This window comes from Pinus tabuliformis, chromosome 9 (assembly GCF_031772625.1).
Source record: "Pinus tabuliformis cultivar Carrire ecotype Pingquan chromosome 9, CPIR1, whole genome shotgun sequence".
NCBI classification, from domain to species: Eukaryota; Viridiplantae; Streptophyta; class Pinopsida; order Pinales; family Pinaceae; genus Pinus; species Pinus tabuliformis.
The window spans coordinates 1,966,131,544-1,966,156,577 of NC_142307.1; the positions used below are offsets into that span (position 1 = coordinate 1,966,131,544).

General features: G+C 38.6%; 1 protein-coding gene and 1 long non-coding RNA gene across 2 annotated transcripts in view; one reads left to right on the top strand and one right to left on the bottom strand.

Annotated features, from left to right (window-relative positions):
• Nucleotides 1-14,170, top strand: part of LOC149156861 (small ribosomal subunit protein cS22-like) — a 47,478-nt gene extending 33,308 nt beyond the window's left edge. The window contains exons 2-4 of the mRNA XM_089438703.1: nt 12,117-12,218; nt 12,325-12,621; nt 13,842-14,170. Of these exons, the coding sequence (XP_089294829.1) occupies nt 12,117-12,218; nt 12,325-12,621; nt 13,842-13,880 (438 nt within the window). The 3' untranslated portion in view covers nt 13,881-14,170. The remainder of the gene's footprint in view (nt 1-12,116; nt 12,219-12,324; nt 12,622-13,841) is intronic.
• LOC149156862 (uncharacterized) lies at nt 1,680-12,103 on the bottom strand. The gene is made up of 3 exons (XR_016262376.1): nt 7,831-12,103; nt 7,552-7,714; nt 1,680-6,498 (listed from the first exon to the last, which is right to left on the bottom strand). It is a non-coding gene; the product is annotated as an uncharacterized LOC149156862 (long non-coding RNA).
• Nucleotides 14,171-25,034: the final 10,864 nt, after the last annotated feature.

A 25,034-nucleotide genomic window follows, 5' to 3' on the forward strand; every position in this document is an offset into this window, starting at 1 on the left:
AAGAAATTGAAGATGCCCTCCATAGAGCATCCAATGGCTTCAGAAGTAGCACAGGTGGAAAAAGAAAAAGAAGCATTGACTGATGAACTTGTACAGAGGAATGATGAAATCACCAAGCTGAAGGAAATGAATTCTGTTTTGCAACAGAAAATTGATTCTCATGTTTGTACTATTGTAGTACAAGCAGATTCTGAAGACCCAACTGATAAGTTAACTAGAGTCATGACTGAGTTGCAGATTTCTGAGAATGAGATGAAGAAAATTCAAAGGGATTATGAAAGTGCCTTGAAGATTATAAAAGCCATTGAAAGAGACTTGGCAATGTCCAAGGAGAATGCTGAAAAGTACAGAAATGATTTTCAAGTTGCTTCTCAAGAAATTAAAGAGCTAAAGGAGAAGGTGAAGGGAAATATGTCCCTTATTCAGGCCAGAGAAATTTTATGGAATGATATCATCCATACTGTGAGGAACATCTGGGAATCATTGTCTATAGTAGAAGAGGAGAAGATCATTATCAAAGACCTGGAAAACTTCATCACTGCTAATAAGCAAAAATTACAACAACGAGCTCAGTTTGCAAAGAAAATGATTGATTTCCTTAACTCAAGATCTTCACAGCAGTTAAGGGAATTAGGAGTTGAAGACATGATTGAGTATGTTTTAGAGATTAATAAAATGATTGTGAAGAACCTGTACAGGAAGACAATAGAGGCAAAATTAACAGAGGTAAAACAAGCTGTAATGAAATTCAATACCGATTTTGATAAAAGGTTGCCTTCATGTTGGGACCAACAAGGAAATCTATTACCCTGGGAGACTTATGAAACTTTGTTGGTGGAGGCTAAAAGCAAAATCAGTTCAACTCATGAAAGAACAACAGTGTTGAAGGGAGCAACAATTGTCAATTACTTGCACAAGGATTTCCAGCTTTTATGGTTAATGAGAACTCTTTTTGTGGACAAACCAACATACAACAGAATCACCAACTTCAGAATGGCACACACTAGGTTTGTCAAGAGTCCTAGTTCAGATACAACCATCTGGAAAAAATGCAGGGAATGGATGTCACCGACAACAGCAAGTGCAAAAGTTGGACCTTCATCTGCACCAGAGTCTCAGATTACCAAATGAAGCAATGCCACCTGTCATGCAACAATTTTCTTTTTAGATATTTTTGAAATGATGTATTTAGTTTTTCTCTTTTCAAAATGTAATGTTCAAAAGAACTATTAATTCCAAAGTAGTTTAGGAAGTTAGCAGTTTTGGCAGTTGATAGTTCCTTAACTGTCTTTTTGAAATTTTGTATAAAATGAATTCAAAAAGAGAAGTGAGGGTTCCGAGTTTTGGACCTCAGAAGCAAAAAATACTTGTATTCTCAATCTTCATGTGGATTTGAATAAAGAGTTCAAAGTGATTCCAGACACTTGTTGAGTACAAAATGTGTTTCCTGTTATTTTCATTTTATGTTTTTCTTCATAGAAAAGAGTAATGAAGCTGTTGGCCTTTAATTTTATAGTTTTGCAAACTCAGATTCCTATGAGTTAAAGTTAAAAGTACCTTAATTATGCGCTCCTCTTTTCTATATGTCATTCCATGCTAATTTCATGTTTCCTCTAAAGTTGAAAACAAAGATTCTGCATTAAGCAGCCTGTGTTGAAGACTTTCCACTATCCTTTCTCACTGCTCTTTCATTAAAATTGTATTCATCATCAGAAGGCCACTTTGAATAATTGTTTTTCCCATAGAAGATTAAGAGACACTGTCTTTATAATTATAATTTATGGGGTTTTAAAACAATGGGACAACCAACTTATTTAATCACAGTTTTAAATAAATTTCTTGGGCTTTGATCTCTCCTCAGCCAAAGGTTGTCTTCCAAGGTACAACAACAACCATACCACAAAATGCAATGCACTAAAAAGACCAAAGTTTGAAGCTAAAGGATGAAGTTTGCAAGCTGAGTTGCCAAGGAAAGAAGATCAAGCCAAGCGAAGGAGAAAATGACCACTATTCTGCCCTAAACCACTCACATGTGCGAAATTGCAGAGATTGCAGGAGGGCCGAAAAAGTAAGTCTTGAAGCAGACGTCGAAAATTTGAAGAGAAGGCTGAGATCTGAAAATTTGGGTTCACTTGATTTGGGTTGACTTTGTGAAGGATAATCTCATCAAAGGAGAAGTTGACTTGGTCTTGGAGGGGTCTTTGGCTTGGGTCTAATAGGTCTTGGAATTCATCATTCGAAGATTCTATAAGAAGAGAAGGATTCTTGTGGGTTTTCCTCTCTAGGAGAGGTTTTGGCCCTGACTAGCAACCTATATCTTGTGTCCTCTTGTTCTATTGATCTGCATATTTCGGTTGTTGTTTGATGATAAGAAGTTAGAACACAATAATAATCAAGTGAAGAAGAAGCTAATTACAAGTACATCAAGTTAAGTAAAAGAACATCACAAGCAGTGATCAAAGTAAAGAGAAATCACCCTAATCTCGCTGCCCTAGATATCTCAACAGTTTGTGGTCCAATGTCTCATGTATCACTGAGTGGATGTTAGTACTATGTGACTTTCATTGATGACCACTCTAGGAAGACCTGGATTGTCTTTCTGAAGACCAAGGATGAGGTCTTCAAGAGGTTCCAAGAGTTCAAGGCTCTTGTGGAGAACCAAACAGGGAGGAAGATCAAGGTGTTGAGGTCAGATAATGGGGGTGAGTATACCTCCACAGAGATGAAGGAGTTTTGTAGGAGTGCGGACATCAAGCGGGAGCACAAAGTGCCTTATAACCCCCAACATAATGGGGTGGCGGAGAGGAAAAACAAGGCCATAGTGGGTGTAGTTAGAGCCATGTTGCATGATCAAAGATTACCTTTCTTTTTGTGGGCTGGGGCATGTAACATTACCGTGTATTTATAGAACATGAGGCCACATAGAGTCTTGGGGAGCAAGACTCCTGAGGAGGTGTTTACTGACAAGAAGTAGGAGGTTGGACACATCATGATCTTTGGATGCCTTACATACTCACGTGTCCCTGAGGAGAAGAGGGAAAAGTTGGAACCCATTGCGAAGAAGGGTATTCTAGTGCGTTATAGTGAGATCAGCAAGGCCTACCACATATATATTCCTGCACAGAGGAAAGTTGTCCAGAGGCGGGATGTTAGATTTGAGGAGGAGAGGGCCTTGAGGAGGTCTTGGGAGGTTTATTATGTAGAGTAGTAGGCTCCTTAGCAGGGGGCCACACCACAGGTTTCAGGATCTTTAGGTGGTACACCAGGATCAAGAGGATCACCCTCTTTAGGGGTGACAGGTTCATAGAGTGCAGGATCACTTGGTGCAGGATCTCAGAGTCCAGGATCACTTTTGACCATAGTAGAGCCTTCTTCATCAGGAGGAGAGGCTCCAGTTGAGGATTTTTCCATACTAGCAGAGGAGGCTACTACAGGGAAGAGGAAGCCAAGATGGCTTCGTGACACCCTGAAGGAAGCCCAGGAGGTAGTGGGGAAACCCAAGTGGTCAATGAGGGAGAGCAGACCACCAGAGAGGTTGGGTGGCTTTGTGGCAAATGTTGTGGAGACAGAGCCAGCTAGTTATGAGGAGGTCGCTAGTCAGCAGATCTGGAGGGATGCCATGGTGGAGGAGTATGCCTCCATCATGAAGAATGATGTCTGGGAGGTAGTGCCGAGACCTGAGGGGAAGTCAATGGTGACTTCCAAGTGGCTCTACAAGATCAAATATGCTGCAGATGGCAGTGTGGAGAAGTTCAAGGCTCATTTTGTGGCACGGGGTTCTCACAAGTAGAGGGAATCGACTATGAGGAGACCTTCACACTTGTTGCTCGTTATACTTCCATTAGAGCAGTCATATCTATAGCAGGAGATGGGTTGGAGGATTCACCAGATGGATGTGAAGACTGCCTTTCGCAATGGTGTTATACAATAGGAGGTGTACATTGAACAACCACAGGGCTTTGAGGTGCATGGGAGGGAGTCTCATGTGTGTAGGCTTAAGAAAGCCTTATATGGACTGAAGCAGGCACTGAGGGCATGGTACGAGAGGATAGATGCCTACTTGCAGCAGATGGGTTTCCAGAAGAGTGATGCAGATCCAAACCTCTATTTCATTATGGTTGGTGATGATCCACTCATTCTGGTTCTGTATGTGGATGATTTGTTTATTACAAGAGAGGACAGACTCATCCAACACTACAAGAGAGATCTTGCTTTAGAGTTTGATATGACTGATATGGGACTGATGCATTACTTTTTGGGGTTGGAGGTTTGGCAGGAGGATGGACATATCTTCATTGGCCAGGGTAGGTATGCAGGTGATATCTTGAGGAGATTCTGTATGGAGGGTTGTAGGCCTATGGCTACTCCTATGATCACCAACTGGAAGAAGTTGCATGCTTCAGATTCCGAGTTGGTGAACCCCACATTGTATTGTCAATTGATTGGTTCTTTGATGTATTTGGTCGACACTAGGCCAAATATTTGTTTCATAGTCAATCAATTGAGTCAGTTTATGATGGAACCCAGGAGAGTGCACTGGGTGGCTGTGAAACATGTATTGAGGTACCGACAAGGCACAATGGACTATTTTCTAGACTATGTCAGGGGAGATGGAGTCAAATTAATTGGTTGCACTGGCAGTGCTAGTGACAAGAATAGTACTTTCGGGTGTTGTTTCTCATTGGGATCAGCAGTTGTGTCATGGTTTAGCAAGAAATAGAGGTCAATGGCATTGAGTAGTGTAGAGGTAGAGTGTATGGTAGCTAGTCAAGCAGGTTGCCTGGCACCGTGGCTTCGCAAGATGCTACATGGATTATTTGGTTAGAGGCTGAGAGCCCGAGAGTCTGAGACCAACTGCGATATACTCGGATAATGGCTAAAAGAGAGGAGGCTGCAAATTATTGTGGAATAATTATTAATTTATTACCCATCAATAAGTCCTAGGCATCTAATCTGGATGATTAGATTTAATTGAGGAATTAACTGTTTCCTTAGAAAATAGAGAGTTGCCTTCAGGAGTGGGAAACAAAAGCTCATAAATGAGCTGATAACTACCTGCCACCTGTTGGTGAGTCAGAGACAGTTATGAACCACCAAAAAAGTGGTAGATGGAGATAGATAAAATCTTATGTTTTACTTGCTTTTGTCTCATTCTGAGAGTAGAAGGGACTGGAGAAGCAAGAAATAGAGAGAGAAATAAATTGCAGGCCTATTATGCTCGAGGGGACACTAGTTGTTTTGCAGTGTCAAGGTTGGGAGAAGCCAAGTACTTGACTACTAATTTTCCAGATAAATACTTCAAGTTGGTATCTCTACCTTCAACATTTATTTTTGAAAAAAAGAAAGATTTGAATTCTGTTTTGTTCCTCAGGTTTTTATCTAGTGGAAAAAGAAAGATTTGAATTCTGTTTTGTTCCTCAGGTTTTTATCTAGTGGAAAAAGAAAGAAGAAAATCAGTCATATGTTTAATTCTAGTTTTTGGAAGTATGAAAGGAAAATGTGCTAGTTGTATTTGTTTTAAACTCTAAATTTTGTACAGAAAAGAAAAAAAATGTAGAGTGCTAATTATGTTTCCATTTTTATATTCTAATTATTGGAAGAACAAAGATTATCTATGATGCATAATAGTTTAGAATGCATGAGCTCATTCCTAAATGAGGTTGTGGAGATATATAAATATAAATGCATATGAAGAGGAAATAAATCTCTGAACTAGAATAGAACATCTTTACAATATAAACTATATGTTTTGTTAACAAACATAAGCATATGCATGCAAAGAATACCTGAAAATCCAAAGAGCAGTGATAAAGTTTTTCCATATATATAATATATAGTTATTTGTTGTATAAAAAGTAATAGTCTTATATATATTTCAAAATATAAATAATAGAGCAGATCGTACAATTTGTAAGAAGAGTTATTCTTCATGACTGTATTAGTCTGGAATCAGTGAAGACAGGAAAAAAATCCCTGAAAGAAATAACAATGAGGAAACCAAATAATATTCATTTTACTGTTACAGAGTTTGTAGTTCATATATATATATATTCTCGAAAATCACTACAAGTATGTTACAGTCAAAGAGAATTTATATGGAAACAACTTGCCGAGGGTTAAAGTAAACCCTTAGAAATTTTATAATTGAATTAGTAAGTAATTATACAACAAAATATATAGTATATGGAAAACTGTGTTTTCACAGGAAATTAGAATTACAACAGAGGCTCAAAGCCTTAAAATGTCTCTTCCATATTTAAGGAAGTTAAATCTGGAGAACAAAAATAAAATATAACATCATAACAATCATGAGGTAGCAGCAGAGTCAATTAAGTTTGGAAAAGTTGTTTTGAGCACAACAACCATGCCAGGAAGAACAGTGAGCCAAAAAGGTGGAAATCTCCGACCTGGTGTAAAACGAACCGGTTGATTCAAAATCGGGTTGAACATAGAGAACAACAAAGGAAAAATTTCTTTGATCCTGTGAGACTACAGTACCTGAAAAATACTCATATCAAATGTTTTAGTGGTCATGAAGGAAATGCCAGCATTAAACAAAGTAAACAGAAAGAGGGTTTTAAAATAAAATTTAACTTAGATAGATTACGGTCCACATTATAATCCTTTAAACTACACAGAAGTTTAACAAGGTAAATCCCTGATCTTTTCTATGAGCAATAAACAAGTAAAACCATAAAAAAAATAATAAAAATTAAATATGCGTGTCTCACGATATCAATGTTGGGATCATAAAAACAAAATGATACCCCAAATCTCAACATTTAGAATATGTATGCAAGTGTACTACATAGGAATAATCTCAACTGTTTATACTTAGATATGAACATTATAACGAATCTATATACATGTGATATTACTTAGAAATATGTGATATGCCGAAAAGAGCTGCCATTAATACTTGACACTTAGGGTTTAAAAGGAGAACCCCAACTTGTAGCAAGTTACAACAATGCCATTTTATAAGTTAAACGCCAGACAAAAACCCAGTTAGGGTATGAAAGAAATCCAAGAAATAATGGTCGGAGAGTACTGAAACCCTGTCGTAAGTCTTTAAAAAATAATGTAACTAAGCTAAATTAGACGGAAAGGTGGCTTCTTACAACCATCTATGTCCACACAAGAATTTGTATCAAAAGAACGACAAACGAGATTAAAGGGTATAAACCCTAGTAAAGTGACTGAAAAAATAAAGCTACAAAACACGCCACCAAGACTACTTTCACATAACATTACTCGGTTGAGAATTGCAAAGACCAAAAGAAATTCATATTTAAAAAACTGAAAATTTTGGGTCGTAGTTAAATCCAAGGACCATGAAGTCAATAGGGCTTTCTTCACATAACATAAACCGATAAAAGTCCCAAATGGGTTCAAAATAACTCAAATAAGTAACAAAGAAGATATACCACTGAGGGTTACGAAACCCCGTTTAAAACAGTGAACTTTGAAATGGCTTTATACCACCATTACCTCGAAACATCAAGACTGAGCTGTATCAACGATAAAACTAGCTAATGAGTGGAAGTTTACCTGCAGATTGTTGGTGCATGGGGATTAAAGAGTATTGTAACTCTTGTAGCCAACTTCCGCTCGAATTAGAGTAGAACATTATCCAAAACATAAACCTACTGCTAGGGTTTTTGAGGAGTAACATTGAACAGAACCTTCGAAGTAGAGAGAAGTCTTTGCTACCCTGCGAGAACAAATGGAGAAAATGTCAAAGATGCCCAAGCGGCATAACATATAAATTGTAAATAATGTAATGTAAGTGTCAGGTGAAACAAAAAAGGGGGTTTCAACCCCATTTACCTTTGTTGAAGTCGCTGAGAAGCTGGAAAGAGTTCCTCCACTCGATCGTCAAGGGACAAAGCACCATGATGTTAAATTTAGACTCTCATACAAGCAATATAAGTGATTTGTGTCAGGACACCAAAGAAAACTAACCCTGGAAGCACTAGTTGCAGATCAGCATAAGCGACAAAAGAAACAAGGGAAATGAATGGAGTTTGGTAAACGCAAACATAGTCATTTAGATTTCGAAAAACCCTAAGTTGTTTTGCACCATTGATTACGCGAGATTCAATCTCAAACGTTGAGTTGGTGGGTCAAACGTACTACACATGGATACACCGGCAAGCGCCACATATAACTGTAGAATAATCTGGAGGGTTCACAATTAATCTCATAGACTTTACCTCAAATGATGAGCCAAACCTCAAATTTAATACCACATTCAAAACAAGAGAACGGGGCGAACCATTTATATGGTAAAGCATTGCTTATCCGATGCAACTAATGTAATGGGCGTAATATGATCCACATTATTGTAAATGAGATTTTGTTATAATATAAGTTCATCACTATAGTCCCGTTAATATTTAATAGCAATGGTAATAATGGCGGGAAAGAGATTTATATGCAAATATCGATTATGAAATGGAACAAGAACCATATTTTATTGAAAAGAGTCAAGACATTAGGGTATATACATTGGTTTAGTAATAGGCTAGTGTAATGAGTCACAAACTATATAGTGGATTGTTTCAATCCTATGTAAATAGTGGAAAATACATACAAGTCCTTTTGAAAGAGGATAAAGGTTAAATGTTAGATTGAAGAAGAGTCACCTATATGGAACATGAAAAATAAGGGGTAATGCATGTTCTATATAGCTCAAACGGAAATAAAACAATAATATTATGAGAGATCTGGAATGCTCTGCTCCATCAATAACAAAGAGGAGTTATTAAGAAAAGAAGATTTCATTTAGCAAAACAAAAATTACTGTTTATTACTTCAAAAAAAATTTGAGTGTGTGTGAGGTACATTACAGAAGAGGACCACCACCAGAAGTTTGAATCTCACCTGAGGGCTGAGTTTAAGTCTTGAGGAGGGCTCGAATCTCTTGGGGGCAGCGACTGTAAACATCTGACACAGGTCGAGTTATCTTCAGGTCTGAAAAACCAGCGTACAGGCATCTGATAACTCTCCTTCAGACAGCTACACAAAGTCCAAGTTTCTTGGGCCTGTTCAGTGCAATTTTTGGTCCAGTCCTGAGTGTATTTCAGCGAGTTTCTCGGGCCAGTTTTGAGTGTGGTTCAGTGTGTTGTTCAGGGAAGAGAAGCCTGCTACAGGTGTGAGCATTTCCTGTTGTGCAAACACAAGTTTCAGAGCAGAACATTGACTGTCCAGTGGTCCATTTCCAGCGTTGAAGAAGCAGATAAGAGGCTGAAATTTCAGTTGGAGGAGAGCAGACTGTGAGTTAAAAATATCAGTTCAAAACTCAGTTGAATGAGGACCTATGAGGCACTTCTTCAAGGGAAGAGATAAGTTGGAATTTATTGTTGTAAGAAATTTCTAAAGAAGCAAATAAAATCCTCTTTGAAGATTGGTTTTCCCTTGTCGGTTTTTCCAGAGTCATTAGGCCAAAGACAAGTGTGTAAATTCTTGTGTGTGTGCTTGCATATTTTCTCTTATATCAGCTGTGAAACGAAGAAGAATAGCTTTTGTTTCAAGTTAAATGCAAAAGTTACATGTTATATCAGTCATATGTTTATGATGGGTTTTGGGCATTAAACTATGTAAAAACTTGAAACTGGGTGGGCTACAGAACTTGCATAATTTTCTACAGCTCCTAGCCTGATCAATCACCTCCTTGATGAAGGAAGCTTTCCCCATGTCCTTGAACATCATATCAATACAATGTGTAGTGCACAGTGTTGAGAACAATGACCTAGGCCTCTCCATAAGCATCCTACCAGCAGCCATATAATTAGTTGCATTATCAGTTATGATTTGCACCGCATTATGCAAATTGATCTCCTACAGGTACCCATCCATCAACTCACATATCAATGCTACATCTTTTGCATGTGCCCATGCATTTAGTGATTCGACAAACATGGTATCTTAGGACAATGTACCAAAAAATTTAGAAGCGTCCCACCCTTTCTATCTGTCCAACCATCAGACACCATTGTACATATAGAAACCTCCCATGATTGCTTCAACTCCACAAATTTAGAGCTGATGTCCTTCTTTTCTACTTGAAGACTTGGTCCCCACAACTCATCATAGGTAGTGCTTTTATACCATGGGCCAACAACAGCAATGGCATCACACATCAACTTCCAAAATAGATTGTTTTTGGTGATGTTGAGAGTAATTCGCTCCAGAAAAGACACTTCTCCCTAACCCTATCTAGTTCTCCCTTCTCCTTTTTTAACACTGACATGATGGAAGGTTGTGTTCCAACTCCAGTTTGTGGAACAAAAAAGATGAGAGCCTTGTGGTAGGTGAATCTCTGGAGCTCCTCTCGCTACCCTCAATGGTGGATAGCCTTGAACTTCTAACTACATGTTCAGCCTTGTTTGTGGCTGCCTCTTCTTTTTTTTCTATCTTTTGCATGAATTGAATCATGCATAGCTCTCGTAACCTCTGAGCCAACTTCAGAACACATCCCAACATCATGTCTAATGAACCAGCTAAACCCTCCAATCATATGCTGCCTACACAATTTGCAATTCAATCATTGTTGGTTTGACCCATATTCAGGTTCCCCATACTGCCAAAATGGGTCCAAAGGCTTCAGTATATTTGGTGTGGAAATGGACAACTTCAAAATTCAAACCTAAGGTACCAAAAACATAAGAAAATAGCATTAAACCCTCAGTAGAAAAAAATAACAGCCTATTGGTCTAAAAAATCTGACCTCTGGACTAGATTATTAGTAATGAAAAATGACAATATGAGAGTGGATAAAAAATTAAAATCATGTTTGTTGTCCCATAAAAAAAAAAAAACACTTAGATTGTTTTATGGGCATGAAAATCATGGCAAAATGACAAGAAAAGAAGCAAAATTTAGGCAAGCAGAGAGGCAAGCAAACCTGCATAAATCCATGAAAAAAATAGCATTAACTTGGTAGGATTTAAATGCATACCTATGAATGGCACATGACGTGCATGATGTAATGGCTGGGGCGGATGGCTTTCACACCGCCCAGTCAAGTTCGAATCCTGCGGAGGTTGTAAAAATTCGAAAATGAGAGGGTCCTACCGAAGCTTACAAAAAAAATAAAATAAATGCATACCTATGAATGGAAGATTCATCACCAATTAGCAAATGAAATTGAAGTTTGAACCCTTGATCCACTAAAAAATCCTTGATGGTGATGATGATAGCTGTTTAGCTATCTCTACAGAGTGATGATAATCACAAGCCCTTCTCCTTCCTTCTCCAACGGCCAAGAAACACAAATGAAGAAATAAAAACCAAAAATTGCTTTAAGCCTCACAGGTTCTGCTGGCAGCTGATTTTTTGGGCCACAGCGAGATTTTTTCCTGGAAGGTTGTGATGTTAAGCTTGAGGAAACAATTATGATTTTTTGGCAATGTTATTAACACTGAACCAAACAGTAGCCATAAATGTTTCAATATTCAGCAAGCAATGATCAACTTGGGCCTGAATCTATGAGAAGTTAGAACAGATTAACCATAACAAAGATTTTATCAGACCAGGAAAAGAAATTTCCTGCATCTCATATTTGATTCCTAAACATACATCAAGTTGCAGGTCTTCCAAACAACTGTAATTCTAGTTGTGTTATAGTTACAGTCTACAGATATTACAATAAATGAGTTCCTATCCGGTATTGCTTGTTAAATATCTTGTATGACTGAATATTTAGTGGTTAATATTTGCAATTTGTCTTGTTCTTTCCTCCCTCTTATGTGCTTTCCCACAAGACATGGAAACGTAACAAACTTATAGAGTCTTATATATTAGCTGATATTTTCAGGGTAATGAGGGTTTGCAAAGGCGGCCGTGGTTGTAATAATATTTATCTTTAATTTATCCTTGTTTTGAACGAAGATAATCCTAAGTGCTTACAGTACAATTACAATGGTAGCCAAGTTTTACAAGCTGCGACTGGTCCATTGTTTGATACTAGGTCCTGACCACAACCAGGCGATAATGCTATATCTTGTAATTCCTATAAATCTAAGGAAATATGTTGCTTTAATTATAGTAGTGTTGAAATGTCACACTCTAGGCCTCATTTGAGAATTCTGTCAAATTACCTCTTTGTACAGGTTATGTATGACAAGTATACTAAGAGAAGTCGACGTTTTGCTTTTGTTACAATGAGCACTGTTGAGGATGCTCAAACGGCCATTGAAAAGATGAATGGCACTGTAAGTCAATTAAGGCCTTTTGGTGAGAAAACTGATATTTCAGGTTGTTCTTGCTAATTTTGTATTGTTTTGTTGACTTGAATCCAAATGTATTTTGAAAATCCAGGAAATAGGTGGTCGTGTGATTAAGGTTAACATTACAGAAAAACCTTTGGATGTATCTGGTTTAAATCGTCTGACAGAAGAAGCCGAATTTATTGACAGCCCATATAAAGTATATGTGGGTAATCTCGCAAAGACAGTAACCACTGAGACACTGAAAAAGAAATTTGCTGAGAAGGGAAACGTTTTGGATGCTAAAGTCACACGAATACCTGAAACAGGAAAGTCTGGTGGCTATGGATTTGTTTCTTTCTCGTCAGAGGCAGATGTCGAAGCAGCTATTTCTGCATTCAATAATGTGGTAATTACACACCCTTCTGAATTTGCAGAATCAAATGAAAAGAGAGGAATCTGAAGTGTTATTTCATGCATAGGAAATATTTTTTATTTGAATCAGAATATGTTATATTAATAGCAAATACTTTGAAGCAGAAAAGCGTATGATGCAACTTAGCAGTTTGCAGAGTATAGCCCTGTAACAATGATTATATTCAAAATACTGATCACACTTTACCATAAATATGCAAGAGATGAATATTCAAGTTTCAACTTAGTCACCGTTCATAGTTACACAAGTTTCCTGAAAAGTTAAAGTGTTTCTTATGAGTGGATGCAAAATCCTGTTAGTTTGATGCTGGAAATTGCACCGTCTTAAACTTAATAGGTTTATGTTGAAAATTTGTACTACTTTTAGATGCATATGATAGGTTTGTACTTTAAAATGATAATTTACATAGAAATTCGGAAATTGTAGACTGCAGAATAAAACGTTTTTATAAAAATCACATACACCCTTTTGTAGGAAAAATTTCATATAGGATATGAGTCATGACTGTATATGGCATACATAAAGACAGAAAAAATATATATGCAAAACAAGAGATATAGTTATCATGCTCAGTTCAAGAAATGACTATCCAAAATTGATGAAATAATGTAATATTAAAAGTTACTTCTCACTCAGCTAGTTAGTTTTTTTATTTTATGGGACATGGTCCCAAGCATATCTAGAATCCCATACTGATCTGCACCATAAATTCTCCGGATCTAGGATTGACCTGGGTGGGGTTGGGGGGAGGGTTGGGGTTGGAAGCAAATGGGTGGATGATCCAATATCTTAGTAAAAGGCTTAACGGGAAACTATCAATTTAAGGAAAACACAGCATGAGTTGAAGGGGAGGGGGCAGGAGGGTCGCCTTGATCCAATTTCTTGGCAAAAGGCTTAACAAGAAAATATCAAATAAGGAAAGTATGGCATGAATCTTCCTAGAAGTTTCTTGTCCTGAAACATTACAGTTCTGAAATTTAACACATTTAATTGTCACTAGGAAAACATTTTATGGTAAATCTATTGGCTTGTCGTTTGCTGCTTTGTTGCTTCGTAATTATTCTGGAATTTGGATGATGAGATAGATTTTGGAAAGCTGTAATTTGACTGTTGATCTTTCAGTATTATTATTCAGGTGAACTATTGATTTTAATTTACTAAATATGATGCTTTGTCTTCTTAATTTGGTCAAGGTGCTGGAAGGAAAGCCCATGAGAGTGAATGTGGTATGAAGAATCAATGACATATGCTGACTTCTGGCAAGCAGAGCTAGTACACCTGACTATGTCAGTTTATTGTCTGGATGATGAAATATGCTCTAGGAAGTTTGGATTCTGGAACATGCTCACATGAACTTGAACTACGAGTTTAAAGGTAATCCTGCTTTAGTACTTTCCCTTGCATGCATGCAGGTTGATTGCTGTATGAAGATTGCCTAAAGCAGAGATTTGATGTACAGCCTGTTTGTCTCAGATAATTTTTTGTCATGATATTCAATTCAAGATCATTTAATTGGAATCTAGACACAGCATGTTTATTGTGCTAGAATTTATTGTTGTCAACTGAAATAGCTGCACATACTTATTTCTGTCGTCATCCCTGAAAAATATCCATCAGTTCTTTTGGGTTCTTAAGCCTGTTGTGATCATGAAATGTTTAAATAGGATTAGAAGATGACTAAATCTCTGACCTTGGTTTGGGTCAAGGGTGTTGAGAAATCTAGGGGTAGCTAGATTAGGTGATTTCTCTTATTTTTACTTAAACTTGATTAGCTTCTTCTTTCACTTAATTATTATTAGTGTTCTCTATCATCAAATAGCTACCAAACAATGAAGATCAATGCGACAAGGAGACACAAAATGTAGGCTGTCAGCAGGGCCAAAACCTCTCCTCTTGAGAGGAGAACCCACAAGAACTCTTCTTTTATTATAGGACTTCAAATGATGAATTCCAGGGCCTAAGACCCTTGTCAAAGACCTCTCCAAGACCAAGTCAAACTTCTTCTTAATGACCTTTTCTTTCAGCGACTTTTGACCTAGCAGCTTCCAGCAACTTCGGCAATTTCCAGCTACTTCGGCAATTTCCAGCTACTTAGACCCTGCAACTTCCAGCAACTTCGATTCCCAACAACTTGCCAGCAACTTTGACTTGCCCAACAACTTCGACTTGCCCAGCAATTTTCCAGTACTTCGACTTGCCCAACAATTTTCCAGCAACTTCGACTTGCCCAGCAACTTTCCAGCAACTCGACTTCCCCAACAACTTTAGAAACCCTAACACAACAGAGAGAGAGGCCCAAAAACTTCGATCTTGCTTTTCTTCTTCTTATCCTTGATTTTCATCATTTTCCAACTTCTTTCTTGAGGAGATAGAACTTGCTTCTTGTGTGCCCAAATGAGGTTGAGTTCCTTCTTATGTATAGGCTTTCTAGGGTACGAATTGCTTCCATGAGGCCGACTTGATCTTTCATGTAGGCCGACTAGTTTGACAAGGTCTTGGAGGGTCTTTATGACACTTTTGACTTTACAGAAAATTTCTTTACAAGATACAACATGCCCAAAGGGGTCTTACATGTATGACAATGACTCTTTTGACTTCATAATTATATGACAAACCTAGAAGCACTCAATGGGTACTTGACCTACAAATTAATTTACCTTGAGCATGAAACCCATGCATCAAGAATAATAAATTTCTTTTTCTCTTTTCATCAAATACATAAAATCACGATTACAATAGACATTATGAAGACCAAACCAAGTTACACTCTTCAACAAAGGGTTCACTTCCACCCAATCTAGATTTATGTTTACAATATAGGCCAACCCTGTCAGAGTCTGGTAAGCATTGCTGGTTAACGTATTCAATCTTATTTTTTATATGGTCTGGTCTCGAGTTGTGTTTGAAAAATATGGATCTCTTCTTTATGCTTAGTCTTATGGCACGAAGCAACAGTTCCTTTCAGGTTTTAAAGACAATTCTTGTATCGGTGTTTGGCTTTATCTTTGAAGATTTCTGTTCAGGATTGTGCTTTTGCTCCCATCAAATAATTGTTTATCTTGTGATTTTACAAAAAATATAGTTATTGCAATGAGATAACCAAACAGCATGGAAACATCTATCATGATGGATATATCTATAAAGGAGAATCAGAATTTCAAAAGGATGAAGATTGTGAGACCATGAGATGATCGGTGAAGAAAACGAAGTCTAATCGGCCATGGTTTAGTGTCAAGGTGGATCACTTTTATCTTGATGATGATCCAAATTCAAACCCTGCTGGGAATGCTCCAAGGTTGACTGGACGAGACCAGGTGTAAGCCCTGGTTGATTTCTGTTGCCATAGATGCTTTCTCATGTGGTTGCTTAGCGGAAAGCTAATCTGAGTTTGAAAGTGCACCTTCCCATATTAATTCACAGGGAGCATCTTCCCAATTTACTTACCAAGAAAAGAAAAAAGACAATACCAAGAATTCACCACCAGCAATAGAGATGATGGTGGAGACCAGTGATCGAATTTGAAAGTTCATTTCTGGTTAAAGGGTATAATTTTCATCCAACCCTTCCATGATGAAAAGTTGTAATAGTTTTACTACATTTCAAAATAAAAGATATGTTAAAGAAAATATTGCCCTTTCAATATATAAAAATGTTAAAAGGTTAACAAACCACGAAATAAATAAGTTGTAATTTCAATAGAAATAATAATAATCACGCTTGGTATTTTTAAATGTAACTTTCTTATGGGCTTATCTATATTACAAATAAAAACAAAAATCAGAAACACCAACCCATACTTCTTTTCTTTAGAGTTTCAAAGTGTTTTAAATGACAATGTAAAGCTTTAGACACAATATCTAAATCATATCTCTTTGTATACACCCATATACGAGAAGATTTGTTCTATGTATCCATATGATAAGTGAGCATTACAACTTAAATTCATATTTCAAGCATATCACAATCACTTTGGACCATGAGAATCATGTTTGTTGTGGACTTCATTAGAAAAAATAAATTGTCGTACACCTTGAGGCCTATGTTGAAAGAGGGCAATTCTATCAAAACACTATAAAAATCATGAAGTTTACTTGCTTTATAAGGGCTTTAGGAGCAGGTAAATCTATGTTAATTTTAGGCAACAATGGTATGTTCTATGCTTTAGAGCAATTTTACTTCAATTTCTTTATTAGCCTAGTATCAATATTCAGATTAGCAATCACATCAACATGATAGTAAAATGTAGATAGAACATAAACATAAACAATAGAAAACAAGCCAAGACAAGAGGACACAAGATGTGGCACCAACCAGGGACAAACACCAAATTTGGGGAAACCTTTGAACAAATCTTCTTTTAGTCTTCAATAGTTCAACAGAGAGAGATAGTACAATTTACAAATCTGATAATTTATAACAGCAACAAAAGAGCCCTAACCAAAAAAGTCAATGCTAGTCAACAGGATAGATTTGACCCTCAGCGAATTGGTCAACTTCAGTCAACTTCGGCATCCAAACAACAAGATAAAACAACTCTCAAAATAGTCAAATTCAATCCAGTCAAAGTCTAGCCAAACAGCCCACTTGCGGTGACACAGGGAAATCCTGCTTCACCCACAGTATGCATATAAAATGCATAATCTGATTGATCCCAGGAATTTCAATGACCTGCCTAGTCAAACCTTCAAAACATTAAGGTTAAGGCCCTTAACTAAATCTCATGCAGAACGATTCAACAACTACCCCTAGTTTGATCCTTAGTTAATTCGTTAGTGCGAAACCTTATATCTCAGCCCTTCATCCTTTATAATAACTATGGTTAATTCTTTAACCACGCATTTTAACCAAACCCCGCTCTACATGCCAGCTCGTCCTTTATGGCAATCGCGGAGTTCAAAGGACTCCATAGAATGTGCATTCAGAACTCCTGACTCGTGACATGTGATTGCCCTTTTCCACCGTTGATTTCGTCTACCAGATCAACGACTGTCGCAATCTCGCATCGTATTTACATGTGACTTCATTGCATTCCTCTCCTCTCGCATGCGATATGCGATAACACCACTGGACTTCAAATGAATCAAAATCACGCCTATAACCTTCTCGAGTCCGCTCTGGCCCAAGCCTTATCGCTCAATCTCCACTGTCGATCTTACCTTGAATCTGACGGTTGATGTCTTTTCCGATCAACAAAGCTGTTGGGTGATCCTGCGCCGTAGATCAAAACCCATTTGATCCGACGGTCCACAATGATATCGCACAGACCACTTGCACGACGTTTAACCGCCTTACGGAGCCGATAAGGATTATACAACCTTAATCTATAAATGTTCGGGTCCGTCCTTGAGGTTAAAGTTCGATCTCTTTACAACCGATATCTGTTGGATGACGGAGGTCATCAAATCCTATGGTCTACAGCCCTTCAACTAGCACGCGGGTTATCAACCAACTTAACCCCGTAGTTGACTGTGACGTAAGCGTTGACTGTGGGATCGATGGGTTAGGTTTACTGTGGGATGTCAACCACGATCAAGGGAATATGTTCTCTCATACCCCTGCTGCTCTTGACTTTGGGTTTACGTTGTTTCTTCAATGTCTTTCTGTGGTTTCGACGTCCTTCAGGCTTCTGGTCCTTCGCTGTTCTGCCACAACTCTCTCCTTAACTTAACTCCACTCACGCCTTTATGCTCCTCCACCTTCAGTGTAACACTAAAGGCTTCCTCCTGTACTGACGATGTGTACAAAGCCGTAACACCTCTTTGTTACTCTTCTCTGTATTTCGCCTATGATTTTGCACATGCAACTTCTGTTACATAGAACTTACTTCTAGTTCACACATAGATTACAATTAAATTACTCTATACACACACATAAACTCAGAATCAAGTTGTTTGTATTAATAAACATGTATTTACACAGTTTCTTCTCTCGGGCCTGATTTCCAATATCAGTGGTATCTGTTTCATAATCTGCCCGTAGGCTTACAATCAAACCTCTAACTACTAATTTGACTTGACTAACTAGCTAACCCTTGACTATGCCTTTTAGGCTTACATTTATACAAAAGGAGTTCATAACCAATTTCTGGTTCAGATCCTTAATAATTTCAACTGAAACCTAAGAATCCTCTCAATCCTATAAATCATGAACTAATTCCTATTCAACATCTACAATTAATTTCCAAAGCTATCAATTCCTATGAACTCTCAACTATCATGATTCTCTCATGTTCCCCTTCATTCGAGAACATCTATAATATGCTTCACAATACTTAATTAATTCCTATTTTCATTAAAATCACTCAAAACCTAAGTATTTACATTAATTCAACACTTAGGAAACCAACTTCCTTAAAACATAAGACCCCCCTATGTCTACTAAAATACAATGATTCTTCTGAGCTGAATGCTCCGGCATCATGCGGTCATCCGTCGCTGCAGTCAATGGTGGTCAACAATCAATGTTTAGCCTCGATTTCTGTGCTCGAAAATGCGGCCTGCCCAAACAGAGATAGCCCTCACAAAAATACAGTCAAAGGAGGTCAACACATGCTAGTCAACGCTTGGTCAAACTGTCTAGAAATTCAGTCTCCTGAAATTTCAGCCTCTTGAAATTTCGCTCTCCTAAAATTTTGGACGTGTGGAGAGAGAGAGGCCCAAAAATCCATACCCAATCAATGAGGAGAGAGAGAGAGAGAAGTGTGAAGATGAGTGTGTCCAAATGAGGCTAAGTCATCTTCTATTTATATGCAACGTTGAGGATGAATAGATGTGACTGTTGGGCTTCTGAGCGTACATAATTTTGCTGGCCAACCTTGACAATTTGACCATAATCAAAATAAATTCATAACTTCATTTGTACATGTCAGAATCGGATGATCTTTAAATCAATGTTACACCCCTCGGAGAAAGGAATCCAAGAAAAATATCAGCCGTCATAAATAAGATGACCCATGTGGAGTTTGGCCCTAGTTGCCAATTTCAACACTCCCTCTCAACTAGAGAGAACTCCATCTGCTAATCCATCTACCAATCTGTACTATCTCTGCCATCAATGCACTACTCTGCACTGCTCTGCTTTGCTGAACTATGAAGAAGAAGAAGTGATCGAGAATGTATCATATCATTCTCTACTGACCCGAAGTCATTCCCAATCAAAGGAGAGTGTGTCATACTATTCTTACTGACCCGAAGTCAGTTCTAATCAAAAGAGAGTGTCTCATACCACTCTTACTAACCCGAAGTCAGTTCCAATTGATCCCAGATCAATATTGGTCATCCTAGCATAGGGAGTATGGTAGTACACGATGCGTCCATCGATAGTACTATGGTCCCTATACTCATTTCCCTACTCTTTGGCCAGATGAGAGGTACTTCCCATGAGTCCCAGACTGCATGGGTAAGATGTCTCAGTAGGAGAAGGATGAACCACTCATCCTGCCTACATGTCGCCAAGGGGTATCGTAGGGGAAGGCTGAACCACGCACCCTGTACACATCAAACCATTAGGGGAAGGCTGAGCCACTCACCCTATGGTTTCTCATCACTCCAAGAAGTACCCCAAGCCCTTCGGAGCTCCTAGAGCTCAATGTCCATCTCATACAGGACCCTCATAAGAGGGTCTCTCCAAAAATCCAAGTTGTTCTTGGAAGGCCAAGAACTTGACCTTCCCTAGGGGCTTTGTCAGAATATCGACGACCTGCTCATCAGTGCCAATGTGATGGAGCTGTATTGCTCCTCGTTGTACCATATCTCAGAGAAAGTGGTACCTGATATATATATGCTTGGAGCGATCATGAAACACAGGATTCTCTGATAATCGGATCCCACTCTGGTTGTTGCAGAGGGTCACGGTGGTATCCAACACATGTCCAAACATCTCATTGAAGAGCTTCCCCAACCAGACAACGTCAAAGGAGGCCATACTAGCAGCTATGTATTTGGCCTGGCAGTGCTCAAGGCAATCGATTTGCTCATCTAGGATATCGAAGCAGAACCCAAAGAAAAACATCTAGATGTGCTCTTGCGATCCACCACACTGCCAGCCCAATCAACATCAGAATAACCATGCAACCTCACATCTCTGACAGTGTATCTCAATCCATGAGTCATTGTGCCCCGAAGATATCTCAGTGGCACCAATCCAATGTATATGATGAGGCTCAACCATATATTGGCTCAATGTGTTACCTGCAAAACATATGTCTAGATGGGAGTTCACTAAGAACATCAATGCTCCTATGAGTTGACGATACTCGGAAGCATTTCCCAATTCAAGTTCAACAACACTACCACATAACTTCTTAAAGTTAAGTTCCATCAGAGTAGTCACAAGCTTGCAATCCGCCATCCCAAATCTTTCCAAGATCTTCACAACATATTTTCCTTGAGAGAGGAAAATTTCACCTGGCTTTTGCCAGACCTCCAACCCTAGGAAATAGTGCATCGGTTCTGGTCCTTCATCTCAAATTTAGAAGCCAACTCCCTCTTACATTTGTGAATGAGAGGGTCTGCACTTCCATCAGCTCCATGCTTGATTTTGTAGAGCCACTTAGAGGTGACAACCAATTTGTCCTGGGGTCTAGGGACCACATCCCAGACATCATTCTTCATATTTGACTCGTATTCTTCATTCATAGCATCCTTCCATACTTGATGCTTCATGTCTTCTTCGAATGATGAAGTGTCATTTTGAATGATAGTGCTCATGGCGGTCAAATATCCTTGATACCTGTTCGACTTCTTGCTTTCACGGAAAGTCCCCCTTGGTGCAATGTGTCTATCGGCATCTTCAAGAGTCTCCCTAAGCCACGAGGGCCTCCTTTTGGAGGAGGAGGGCTCATGAGGAGGAGGATTAATAGGATCCATAGGTTCATCAACATGAGGGATCGTTTCGTCTTCTTTTGCACCCTGATTTTTGGTGTTAGCTTCTTTGTCATTCCTTAGGATAGGAAGGTTGTTGATCTTCCCGAGGGCCATATTTTTGTCGAAGGTGACATCATGACTTATCTCAACTTCCTTTTGACCAACCACATAAATTCTATATCCCTTAGAATTTTCACTATAGCCCACAAAGATTTCTTTCTTTCTAGATGCACCCAATTTGCTTCTTTTCTCTTTCGGCACATGAAAATATACGAGACTTCCAAAAATTCTAAAATGAGAGACATCAGGTTTCTTACCAGTAAACATTTCTTTGGGAGTCTTGGAGTCCAATGCTTGATGAGAGCATCGGTTTTGAACATACATGGCAGTATTTGCAACTTCAACCCATAGGAACTTTAGAAGGCCTTGATCATGAAGCATGGCACAAACTGCTTCTACAATAGAGCGATTCTTCCTTTCAGCCACACCATTATGCTTATGAGTGTATGGTGTTGTAGTCTCCCTCTTAATGCCAACTTCTCTGCAATAATCTTGGAATTCATTGGATTCGTACTCGGTCCCATTATCAGTCCTCAATATCTTGATTTTCTTCTCAGATTGGTTTTTGATCAAGGCTTTGAAGTGTCAGAACCAGGTGAACACTTCATCCTTCTTCTTCAAGAAGTAGATCCAGGTCTTGCGAGAATAATCATTCGTAAAGGTGAGATAATATAAGTATCCTTCCAACGAGTTTACGGGCATCATACCAGATATGTCAGAGTGGATCAATTGCAATATATTTGTGGTATTGCTATTACTTGAGGGGAATGGTCCCCTTGTAAGTTTTCCTTCGGCACATCCCGAACATACACCTTCATATACTATTTTGAACTCGGACATACCTGTCACCATCTGTCTCACATCAGGTAGGGCCTTATAATGAAGATGGGCAAACCTCCGGTGCCATAGTTCAGATTGTAGAGATGTGTCGCAAGACATGGCTCCTAATGGACTTCCTCCAACTTGATACAAAGTGTCAACCTTGAACCCAAGAGTAAAAACATCTTTAAAATTTCTTTTCCAAACACGTACCTTTCCATTGATGAATGCCACCTTGAATCCTTTGTCCTCCATGGCTGAAATGGACACCAAGTTCTTCTTGAGATCAGGTACATATAGTACTTCTTGCAAATGAATAGTGTTATCTTGATTCAATTGAAGGGTAACATTCCCTACTCCTTTCACGGGATAGGTGGCATCGTCTCCAAGGATGATCTCCAAGTTTGTTTCCTTTTCTATCAGATTAGAGAGGGCTTCCTTGTATCCGGTGAAGTGCCTTGAGGCACCACTATCAATCAACCAATTTCCCAAAGTGTCTGGAGGAGAGGCAGTGGAGAGGGCTGATATAAGATATTACTCTTTTTGCTTATTGTTAACAACATTTCATACTTCATACCTGAAGTTCCTTGATTTCTTGAAGGGTCGATCATTTCCTTGGTGTCCCACATTCCTTTTTCCTTTGCCATTGGACCCACCATTCCTTTGATCGTTGTTGTTGAAGTTGCCCCTGGAATGATTGTGATCATCATCATGTGATGTTTCCCTTCTATTTGGATACTCCCTTGCATAGTGGCCAAACTTATTGCAAACAAAGCACTTGCCCTTCCTTCCTCCCTTAGATCCAGGCTTTCGACTGAAGTGACCTTTAGACCCTCCATTATTTCTCCTTTTAGCATGAGCGGAGAATGCAATGGGGTTGCTTCTATTAGAAGGCATTTCTTGCTCCACCATTCTTGTTTCTTCTTGAATACATCTCGACATCAATTCTTCAAACCCTGGAATTCGATCATTGTAGAGGACGGTGGTTCTAAATACATACCACTCAGGTGGGAGTCCTCCAAGGGTGGTGAGAGTAAGTTCCCTGTTAGGAATGACTTCTCCAATCGAGAGTATATCATTCTTGATCTCAGTGATCCTCAAGAAATAGGATTGAATATCCTCGTCCTTGCCCTTCTTAATATCCTTCAACTTATTCTTGAGAAATAGAATTTGATTATCATTACTAACCTTGGACATGTTGACCAACCTATCATAGATCTCCTTGGAGGTCTTTAATTCGGAGATGTAGGCCACCAAATGCTTGTCAGTGGAATCCTTGATAATCTTCTTTGCTTTGACTTCAGCCCTATTGTACTTGGTCTTCGCAGCAGCCGGTGCATTTGAAGGAGGTTCAGGGATTTTACCTTGCACATAGTCCATCACTTCTTTTTCTTCCAAGGTCATATCAAGAGACATCTTCTATCCATGATAGTCATATTTATCATGGAGCTTGTCTTCAGAGGGGAAGTAGGATGAGGAACCCATTGAACCTTTTGTCATTGTCCAACTGTCTTTGGTGATTGTTCTTTCACTCTTGCTTGGACTTTGTCTTCACCTCAACGCTGATACCATGTTAATTTTAAGCAAAAATGGTATGTTCTATGCTTTAGAGCAATTTTACTTCAATTTCTTTATTAGCCCAGTATCAATATTCAGATTAGCAATCACATCAACATGATAGTAAAACGCAGATAGAACATAAACATAAACAGTAGAAGACAAGCTAAGACAAGAGGACACAAGATGTGGCACCAACCAGGGACAAACCCCAATGTGGGGAAACCCTTGATCAAATCTTCTTTAGTCTTCAATAGTTAAACAGAGAGAGATAGTACAATTTACAAATCTGATAATTTATAACAACAACAAAAGAGCCCTAACCAGAAAAGTCAACGTTGGTCAACAAGGCAGATTTGACCCTCAGCAAATCGGTCAACTTCAGTCAACTTCGGCCTCCAAACAACAAGATAAAACAACCCTCAAAACAATCAAATTCAGGCTAGTCAAAGTCTGGTCAAACAACCCACCTGCGATTAGCCTCAGCTGCAATCAACATTGGTCAACAATCAACATTTAGCCTCGATTTCTGTGCCTAGAAATGCGGCCTGCCCAAACAGAGATAGCCCTCACAAGAACACAGTCAAAGGAGGTCAATGCACGCTGGTCAATGCTTGGTCAAACTGTCTAGAAATTGTCTCCTGAAATTTCGCTCTCCTAAAATTTCAGACATGTGGAGAGAGAAAGGCCCAAAAATCTGTACCCAATCAATGAGGAGAGAGAGAGAGGTGTGAAGATGAGTGTGTCCAAATGAGGCTAAGTCACCTTCTATTTATATGCAACGTTGAAGATGAATAGACATGACTGTTGGGCTTCTGAGCCTACATAAGTTTGCTGGCCGACCTTGACAATTTGACCATAATCTAAATAAATTCATAACTTCATTTGTACATGTCAGAATCGAATGATCTTTAGATCAATCCTACACCTCGGAGAGAGGAATCCAAGAAAAATATCAGTTGTCATAAATAAGATGACCCATGTGGAGTTTGGCCCTAGTTGCCAATTTTAACAATCTACCATAATTGGATCAATTGCTTACTAGGTAGGCTAAGATGTTTATAATTTGGAGAGTCCTAAGGTTGA